Below are 10302 nucleotides of genomic sequence, written 5' to 3'. Positions count from 1 at the left end.
GCCCCCGAGGAAAGTTTTTTGGGGAGGTGTACCTGACTTGCCCTGAGCGCCAACCCGAGCAGCTGGCGGCGGCCCCGCCCCGGGCCTCTCGGGCGGCTCCCGAGCCCGCGCGCCGACGTGGCGGAGCGCACCGGTCCGCGGGTCAGGTGGTCGGGTGACGCCCGGGACCGGCTCCCGCGAGGGCGGGCGAGGCGGCGCCGACGCCGGCAGGGGTGGGGACTGGGCGGCGGGCGGAGCGCGGAGCGGAGGCGCAGACATGGACTGCGGCGGGCCAGGTAGGCGGCGGGTCGGAGCCCCCCACGGCCGCCCGGGTCCCCGCGATGCTGGCCCGCGAGCTGCGGCGGCCTGAGCCCGAGCCCGCGGAGAGGCTCTGGAGGGCGCTGCGCGAGCGGGCCGCGGGCGAGCGTGCGAGCGAAGGTCCGGGGAGGAGGAGGAGGAGGAGGAGGAGGAAGGGAGACTCGAGCCGGGGCGGGGAGGGGAGGCTTGCCTGCAGCGAGAAGTGATGGCCCTCCGCTGGGAACGCGACTTGGGGACACTTCCTGCCTGCTGGCTTAGGTTACTGGTTGGGATTCTGGTGGCGCTGGATTCTGTGGCCCTGGCTTTTGGATTGTGGATGTTTATCATATATTCTGGGAGTTCCCCGAATTGTGCACTGAGTGGTGTCTGGTTTCATGGGAGGAAGGCAGCTTTTCACAGCCAAGGACTGCCCTCACTTAGCCAACCGCTCAGAAGAACCCTTGGGGTCGTGTACCCCAGTTGTTTTTTATGCTTAAGACAGCAACTCTAGGGAATCATTTGAGTGGAATCGTTGTAGGAGATACAGCATGAATAGGACATGGTTTTAGATGCAAATATGTCTTTGCCCTAGAGATCGATCTCTGCTGCTGATAAACCAGTGGCTGTAAAACTGACTTACGTGCTGGGCTTTAAAGGGATATAGACATGCTAAAAACATAACAGGTAATGTTTGGGAAATGGCAATAGGTATGAGTAGTGAGACCTGCTCGGACACTTCTCATTTTCTCTTTATTTGCTTCCATGATTTGCCTTCATGCACGAGTTTCTTATGTAAATAAAACCATATTTCCCATGTACTGTTGTATATTTTACTTTTGATTACTTGTAATATAGAATTTTTGAAACGTTCCAACTCTTCCTCTCTCCCATCCCTCACACTAATTTCTCACTCTGCGAGTGCTTGTAAGCGTTACGTATAGCATATTTTGTGTACATGGGTTTATGTATGTAATTATGTACCTGCACACGTATTGTCTAGGTTTTCAGCTTTTCGAGGTCACAGCATGTGTTCATTCTTTGATCTGACATGGCTGGCTGAGTAACGAGGTGACTTGCACTTTAGTTGACCATCTAATGAATTAAGGATTTGTCTGTATTAGAAAACCTGGGGCCTCATATAAACTGACATTAGTCCATCTGACTTTTAATGGGGACTGTGTGTACAAATTTGGTTTTGCACAATCCTATTTAACATAGTAATATCTTTAGAATAGCCGCTTTTACTGTCAAAGTAGAGTAAAACGCTGTTCGATTGAGATGTCTAGAGTGACTGCTTACTATAGGTAGTGCGTTCTACCTGGGATCACAGTGGTCAATCTTAGGTACATTATAGCTTACTAATATACTTTGGCTTTATAGGACTAGGATTTTTTTTTTTTTTTAAGTATCTCATTGTAAGACATACTTCTTCTTTTTTTTTTTTTTTTTTTTGGCTTTTGAGTCCATATAAGTTTTAGATGGTTCAGGTTCAGGTGTTCATTTTTCTTTTTTATTTTTTTTACTTTTTATTAACATTTTCCATGATTATAAAATATATCCCATGGTAATTCCCTCCCTCCCCACCCCCACACTTTCCCATTTGAAATTCCATTCTCCATCATATTACCTCCCCATTACAATCATTGTAATTACATATATACAATATCAACCTATTAAGTATCCTCCCCTCTTCCTTTCTCTACCTGTTCATTTTTCATTTGTCATGTTAGCCTTTTTTTTCAGTTGTTCATCCTGCTCACATGGAGAGGATGGGGTCCCCAGTCTCAGGGAGGTCAGCTGCCTGACTGCTATGTTTTATTGTGCTACCATGTACAAAAGTATGTTCCTCAGGCTGGAGAGACGGCTTAGCAGTTAAGGCTCTTTCCTTGGAAGCCTAAAGATCCAGGTTCAATTCCCCAGTACTGATGTAAGCCAGCTGGACAAGGTGGCACGTGCGTCTGCAGTTCATTTGCAGTGGCTAGAGGGCCAAGCATGCCCACTTTTCTTCTCTCCATTGTCCCTGCCCCCTTCCTTATAAGTAATTTAAATATTTTAAAAACTGTGTTTCTCATACTTTTGGACCATCTGCTATTTTCTTTGCCTCTGTGGGTTTCCAGGAGACAAGGTAGGTGCTCAGCAAGGTTGGTTAACTGCCTAAGATGAAAAGGAAAAGTCCCTATGGCGCTGCCTTCCAGCTTCAAGTCCTGTCTCTCTTAACTCCTTCTGGTCCCTTGCTTCTTACTTCCTGCTTTTTCTTTCTCCTCTCTGTTCTCTACAAGCAGACCACTGGGCTTAGGAAAAGACAATTGCTGATGCGGTTGAAGGTGAGGTTTTCCTGTAGGGCCTTTGAACTGGTAGGCAGATAGATGTGTCTTTTTTTTTTTTAATTTCTTTTTGTTTTTTATTTATTTGAGTGACAGAGAGAAACAGGCAGAAACAGAGAGAATGGGTGCGCCAGGGCCTCCAGCCGCTACAAACAAACTCCAGATGCATTCGCCCCCTTGTGCATCTGGCATATGTGGGTTCTGGGGAATCAAGCTTCGAACTGGGGTCCTTAGACTTCACAGGCAAGCACTTTACTGCTAAGCCATCTCTCCAGCCCGATAGATGTGTCTTAAATGAATCTTTGCCGATACTCCCAGCTGCAAGTGGACCTGGTGACGGGTGTGATTTGAAACTGATGTTCATCCATGCTGCCTTAGCCAGAGTGTAGCAAACTCGGTGATTGGGTGTTTGGGATTATTATTATTTTGCAAAGTATTTTAAACCAGCACAGAAATTTTTTAGGTTAAACTTTAAAAAAAATATTTTTTAAAATTTATTTGAAAATAGGAGAGAAAGCATATCGGTGTGCCATGGCCTCTTGCATGAGCCAGATTGTGCATTTAACTTTATGTGGGTACTGGGGAATGGAATCCAGGCCAGCAGGCTTTGCAAGCAAGTGCCTTTAATTGCTGAGCCATCTCCCTAGCCCTTAACTTTACTTTTTTTTTTTTTTTTTTTTTGAGGTAGGGTCTCACTTTAGCTCAGACTTACCTGGAACTAACTCTGTAGTCTCAGGGTGGCCTCAAACACTCAGCAATCCTCCTACCTCTGTCTCCCGAGTGCTGGGATTAAAGGTGTGTGCCACTGCGTCCAGTTTAATTTTACTTTTTATATGCTTCGTGGTATGTTAACATTTTGCTCCATAAAACACCAATAATAAAAGTTCAGTTGTAAAATTAAATGCCCTACCTTTTGTCCCACATGCATTTTCTGTATTGAGAAGGCCTTAAAATTTCTTTTATGAAGCTGTGCAAGTATATTTGCCCCTGTTTTAGGAACAGAGCTATAAAGCTTAAAAATGAACAGTTCTCTGTCATGCTTGCTAATACTCTGTATTGTGAGGCCTAGATTCTATCCTTTTTCTACTTTCTACCCAGACTTTATATACAAATAAACATCTAGTGATTTAAACTGGTACATTGTCTCAAGAGTTTTTATGCATTAAGCCGGGCACAGGAAATTTAATATGTGCAGCATTTCCTACATTGAAAGAGCAGTGCCACTTGCTAACTAGAGCATGCATTTTTTTTAGACCCTCCTGTCTCCTTTTATGGGGCTGAATAAATATTTATATGCAAGTATTCCCTTATGTCAGGAATATGTTTTAGTTTCTTACTGTTATATGGAAGTGACAGCTGCTGAAAATGTTATTAGTTAAAAAAAAATAAATAACTATTCTATTAAAAGGGAAGTGGAAAGATTGCCAGAATCAGAAACCTGTGGAAAGGCGAGGTCACAAGAAGAGCATATAAGTATGTTTTGTTATCATTTCACCATAGCAATTGTGCCTTAGAAATAATACAGACCTGGAGGTCCTTTATTTACAAGTGAGATAGTCATGGAGAAGAGTGATAACCTTTTAGATGGTCTGGTCATTGGGCTCTGCATGTGAGCTGCCCAGGCTACTCATAGTTTTTGGTTAACACTCCCCATTTCCATATGGCATGAATGTCTTTGTTAGTTCTCCTCTACTTCTTGCTTTTATTTTTCTGTGACAGCCTGCTGGTCCCTAGGGGGAAAGTTGAGTGGTAGGAGCAGTTGGATCCCTTAGCAGCATCTTGAAACATAATAATCTATGCATGCAATAAAAACATACTCTACACATACTTCAAGACAATACCCAGTTCCTTGAAACTTCAGTGCCTCAGAGCCCTTTGTTGCAAACTAATCTCATTTTATTTTCCTTTTGGGGTTAATTTGCTCCTTTAATTGTTGACTGTGGTAAAATCTCTCTTCTGAGACATTCCTAAACTTTATTTAAGCTGGAAGGTTACCAGCTGCATGGAAACCATAATTTTAGCATTTTGTTTTGTTTTGTTTTGTGGTTTTTGAGATTGGGTCTCTCTTTAGCTCAGGCTGACCTAGAATTCACTATGTAGTCTCATGCTGACCTTGACCTCCTACCTCTCTGCCTCCTAAGTGCTGGGATCAAAGGCATGCTTTGCCATGCCCAGCTAAATTTTAGCATTTGTTTCCTTTTGGTTTTTCGAGGTAGGGTCTCACTCTAGCCCAGGCTGACCTGGAATTCACTATGGAGTCTCAGGGTGGCCTCGAACTCATGGCAGTTCTCCTCCTTCTGCCTCCCTAGTGCTGAGATTAAAGATGTGCGCCACCACGCCTGGCAATTTTAGCATTTTTTATGAAGAAAATAAAAACTAAAAGGGATTAAATGATTGATTGAGACAGGGTGTTGCTCAGTCTAGGCTGGCTTCAAACCTGCAGACTTCCTGCCTCTCAGCCTTGTAGGTGTTGGGATCACAGATGTAGTCACCATGCCAGGGGGGTCAAAGGATTTAAGTTAATAATGGAAGTTAAGGACTGAAGAGATGGATCGGTGGTTAAGTGAGCTTCCTGCAACAGCAAGAGGGCCTGAAGGGACCTGAGAGACGACAGAGCCCTGAGAATCACTGGAGTCCCACAAGCTCTGGAAACAGTAAAAGATGGGACTCTAGCTTAAATGTGACCTGATGGAAGGGCAGTGGAGTGGGACACCCAATGGTCCACTCAGGCCACTATAGGTGGGCATTTGGGGTGCTGCAAGGACTCATACAGGTGCATACACACATATTACATACTCTGTGTTTCACATACAGGCACACATGCAAAAAACAACTGCAATTAAACAGAATAGATTAAGCTATTCCCAAAAGCCATAAATTATTCAATGAAAACCCCAGGGCCAGGGGTGGGCTAATTCCCTATGAATGGCTGGTCAGGAAGGCCTTGCAGGTCACCCAGACAATATGGGAATTTTCCACTTCTGTTGTTTACCCACCAGAATTAGAGGACGAGAGCCTATTGCTGAAGACACCTCCTGCTCTTGTCACAGACTTAGAGAAATCAAGCTGGCACTAGGATGGAAGCCCTCTCCTTAGCTAACTCCCAGGGGTGCTGGGGGGGGGGTACTATGCAGGCTGCCTGGGGGAGAAATGCCACCAGTAGTCCTCCTCAGCTTTGGAATGTGGGTGCTATACTACTGAACAGACATATACTACTGACCCACTGCTACAATAGGGGCAAGTCAGTAACGAGGGTAACCAACCCCCTGATTATTAGAGTTGAGGCCTCCATGGGAAGGGATCCATGTCTGGCACTGCAGAGCCGGCCAAAAGCCTGTGGCTGGGGAGGACATAGGCCCTAGTGAGAAACTACTGCTTTTGTTCTGTTAAATGGGTATGATGCATCTGTCCACCTGCCCTCTCAATAAGTGTGTTTATACCTAAAGATTGATGCTGCCATGAGTTCTGGTCAAAGAAGCTTCGCTCCGCGGTGGACAGTGGTAACCGGGAAGACTCATAGCTTGTAGGAGTGATGAGAATAAGGGACTGTTGAGAGTTCAGCCATATGTGGGACAACTGTGTCACTCTTCTTGCCCCCCCCCCCCTTGCCAAAGCTTAGGGAACATTTCAAAAGAGGATCAGAAAGGATGCAAGCTGGAGGAAGGGGTAGAGAGCTGTAGAACACTGATGGGCATGTCACCATGGCACTCTTGAGCTCAACGCAGTTGTGATTACTGGCATAAGGCCTGGACAACCCTGGGCCAGTTTCCATCCTGTCACGGGAGGGGAGGCGCCGCCCAAGCTCTGCTTCTATCTGAGGTCTCATAGGCTGCGGGCTTATGAGGCCCCAGCCACCTCTGAGTGTCTACGGGCTGCTGTTGGTCACCGAGGGAGGGACAGTTTCTTAGTGACGGAGCCACTGGTAAGAAGCTGGGGCGTCGGTAAATAACCCCTCACCTGGGACCATGAGGACAACCCCGATGAAGCTCAGGGGACACACTCAGCACATGTGAAAGTGCACCCACTGGGAAGATGGAAGGGAACAGCAGGAGTGGGGGGTAATAGGGGCTGAATGGTGATAAAAAATACATGGAAGAAAACAGCAACAAAACCAAACAGAAGGCCCCTATCATATTTTAACGATACACTTCAACACAATTTTAGCTGATGTTATCAGGTAAACACATGGTAACATAATTCAAAGCAACTACAGGGCTGTCTAATGTAAATCTTCCTGCCATTCCCATCTCCCAGGCTATTTCCCTTGGGCAACCATGTAACCATAGTTACCAGCTTCTAGTCTGTCTGTCTAGATGCATTATGTGTATACCAGTTTGGTTGTACATATCCATTTAAACATGTACATAACACATAAGCAGATACCATGTGGGCATCTTACTTTACATTACCACACAAGTTGCTTAGTGCCTAACATGCCTTCCTTGGGACAGGTCTGCTTTAAGGATCCTTCAGCATCATGTCCCATTGGCACCCCTTTGTATGTTCAGTGCCGGGGGGCCTGCATGTGCTTTAGCATTGCATGACTATTGCGCCACACCGTCTCCAGCCCCTGAGCAGCTTTCCTTTCTCTCTCTTCCTCTTTGCCTCCTCCTTTCCTCCTTCCTTCCTTCCTTCCTCCTTCCTTCATGCTGGGGATTGAGCCCAGAGCCTCATGTGTGCTAGCTAAGGACTGTACTAATGGGCTATGTCATCAAACCTAACAACTTCAAAACATTTTTTGGAGATAGAATGTCTTGTAGCTCAGGTTAACCTCAAACTCACTATGTAGCCTGGGCTGGTGTTGAACTAATGACTCTCCTGCTTCTTCCCAAGAGTTAGTGGCATCGCAGCCTGTGACAGTTTCAGGTTTTTTTTTTTTTTTTTTTGAGGTAGGGTCTCTTTCTAGCCCAAGCTGACCTAGAATTCACTCTATATTATCAGGGTGGCCTCAAACTCACCATGATCCTCCTACCTCAGCCTTCTGAATGCTGGGACTAAAGGTGTGCACCACCACACCTGGCCCAACATCTTTATTTTTAAAGATTATTCAGACACTTTTTTATAGATACATTGCTTTATGTTTGTGATAGGCAATATTTAAGTTTTGCACTAATGGATAGTTAAGTGTTGTGTTTTCAAAAGTTTGTTTTATTTATTCTGAGAGAGAGTGGGCGGGGGGCAGATAGAATGGGTGTGCCGGGGTCTTCAGCCACTGCAAACAAACTTCAGACGCATGCACCATCTTGTGTATCTGTCTTACTAGGTCCTTTGGCTTTGCTTGCAAGCGCCTTAACTGCTAAGCCATTTCTCTAGTCCATGTTGACTTTTAGGGGAAGACTATTCCTTCCCTACCTTCTCAGGATTTCTTGCTGGGCCTTTGAATTTAACACTTAAATGACAGATCAAGAGGACAAGAGGAGAAAAGCACACACATTTTTTTCCCCCGGTTTTTCAAGGTAGGGTCTTGCTCTAGATTAGGCTGACCCGGAATTTACTATGTAGTCTCAGGGTGGCCTTGAACAACTGGTGATCTTCCTTCCTCTAAGTCCCAAGTGCTAGGATTAAAGGTGTGTGCCACTTTACCCGGCTGCACACAATTTTTATTTTGTTTCTGTGTACAGGGGGGTGGGGGTTCACAACAGCATTAAAGCCACCAGCAGGTGGCTAGGCCAAGGTTCTTGTGAGGGAGGTTGAGTAAAAGAGCAGCAGTTGTTCTTAGTTTAAGGTGTGTTTGCGTAGATTTCCACCTCCCGGCTTTGATCTGAGTTCTTCCTTCCTCCTCTGGCATGGGGAGCATCTTTCATATGGGCGGTTCATCTGGTGCCAAGAGGAAGAGGCGGGTCAGAAAGTCCTCTTGCACTTATTATTATTCAGGTTCATTCACCTTAAGCAATAAGCTAGTGTGGTCTACTTTCATGTGGTATACCTTGAACTTCTTAATCCTGGTATTTTACTCTTAAAGTTATAGTAAATATATATGTGTGCGTTATTCCATAAAAATACCAGCATAAGCCAGGTGTGATGGCTCACACCTTTAATCCCAGCTCGTGGGAGGCAGAGGTAGGAGGACCACCATGAGTTCAAGGCCACCCTGAGACTATTGAGTGAATTCCAGGTCAGTTGAGTCTAGAGCAAGACCCTACCTCAAAAAACAAACAAACAAAATCCCAGCATGGGGCTGGAAGGGTGGCTTGGGGCTTAAAGCACTTGCCGGTGAAGCCTCAGGACGCAGGTTCCATTCTCCAGGACCCACATAAGCCAGATTCACAAGGTGAAGCATGCGTCTGGAGTTCATTTGCAGTGGCTGGAGGCCCTGGCAGCCCATTCTCTCTCTCTGCCTCTTTCTCTCACTCTCAAACAAACAAACAAAAGAATATCAGAAATCATAAAATACCAGCACGTCTGTAGAAAGAAGTCTTTAAGGAACGTGACTGTTCAATCTTGATTGTGCCAAATTCAGCTCTATTGAACGGGCGCCAGTTAAATTCCGCCAGCATACATGATCATTTTCTTACCCATACCACATGGTCAGGGTGTCCTTGCTCTTTTTCAGCTTTACTTATTTTACAGAAGAACAGATGCCTCTCTTTTCTTTCCTCTTCTCTTCTCTCTTTCCTCTTTCTTCTCCTCCTCCTCTCTCTCCTCTTTTTATTTTTATTTTTATTTATTTGACAGAGAAAAAGAGAGAGAAAAGGAGAGAGAATGGGCACACCAGGGCCTTCAGCCACTGCAGACGAACTCCAGATGCATGCGCCCCCTTGTGCATCTGGCTAATATGGGTCCTGGGGAATGAAACCTGGGTCCTTTGACTTTGCAGGCAAACGCCTTAACCACTAAGGCATCCCTCCAGCCCACCTCTTTAAAAAAAAAAAAAACTTATATGATGGAGAATAGAATTTCAAAGGGGAAAGTGGGGGGGGGAGGGTATTACCATGGGATATTTTTTATAATCATGGAAAATGTTAATAAAAATTGTGAACAGAAAAAAAGAAAAAAAAAGCAATTGTGTGTTTTTCTGTTTTGAGCTAACCATTTTTTTCTCATTAACAAATACATTAAAATACATATTAGAATAATCTATAAAAAAAACCTTTATTTATTTATTTGAGAGAGAGAATGGGCACACCAGGGCCTCCAGCCACTGCAGACAGACTCCAGATGCATGTGCCACCTTGTGCATTTGGTTTACGTGGGACCTGGGGAATTGAACTGAGGTCCTTTGGTTTTGCAGGCAAACACCTTAACTGCTAAGCCATCTCTCCAGGCCCTCTCTTCTTTTTTTAAAAACTCTTATTTATAACTTCCACAAATACACTATGCCATGATCAAAATCCCCTCCCATAACTCTTCCCTTTTCTCCTAAATCCCACTTGAATATCTCTTTTATTTCAGTTAATTTATTTGAGAGAGAGAGACAGATAGATGAGAGAGAACAGGTGCACCATGGTCTCCAGCCCCTGCAAACAAACACCAGACCTGTGTGCCACCTTTCGCGTCTGGCTTTCTGGGGACATGAACCAGGGTCCTTAGGCTTCTCAGGCAAGCATCTTAACTGTTAAGTCATTTCTCCAGCCCTGTCTCTTCTGCATTGATGCCATCATTGTTTTCCTCCTATAATGCCGGTCTTGTGAAGATATGGATATCTGGAGGACAGCATTGTAAGCAGTGCTTCCCTTCCTTTGGCCCTTACAATGTTTCCACC

General features: G+C 45.1%; 1 protein-coding gene across 1 annotated transcript in view; it reads left to right on the top strand.

Annotated features, from left to right (window-relative positions):
* The first annotated feature begins 215 nt into the window (after nt 1–215).
* Nucleotides 216–10302, top strand: part of LOC101599264 (tumor protein D52) — a 126570-nt gene continuing 116483 nt past the window's right edge. Inside the window, exon 1 of the mRNA XM_045142820.1 lies at nt 216–275. Within this exon, the coding sequence (XP_044998755.1) occupies nt 257–275 (19 nt within the window). The 5' untranslated portion in view covers nt 216–256. The remainder of the gene's footprint in view (nt 276–10302) is intronic.

This window comes from Jaculus jaculus, chromosome 2, assembly GCF_020740685.1.
Source record: "Jaculus jaculus isolate mJacJac1 chromosome 2, mJacJac1.mat.Y.cur, whole genome shotgun sequence".
In the NCBI taxonomy this organism is placed as follows: domain Eukaryota; kingdom Metazoa; phylum Chordata; class Mammalia; order Rodentia; family Dipodidae; genus Jaculus; species Jaculus jaculus.
This window is presented reverse-complemented; position numbering and strand designations above follow the sequence as displayed.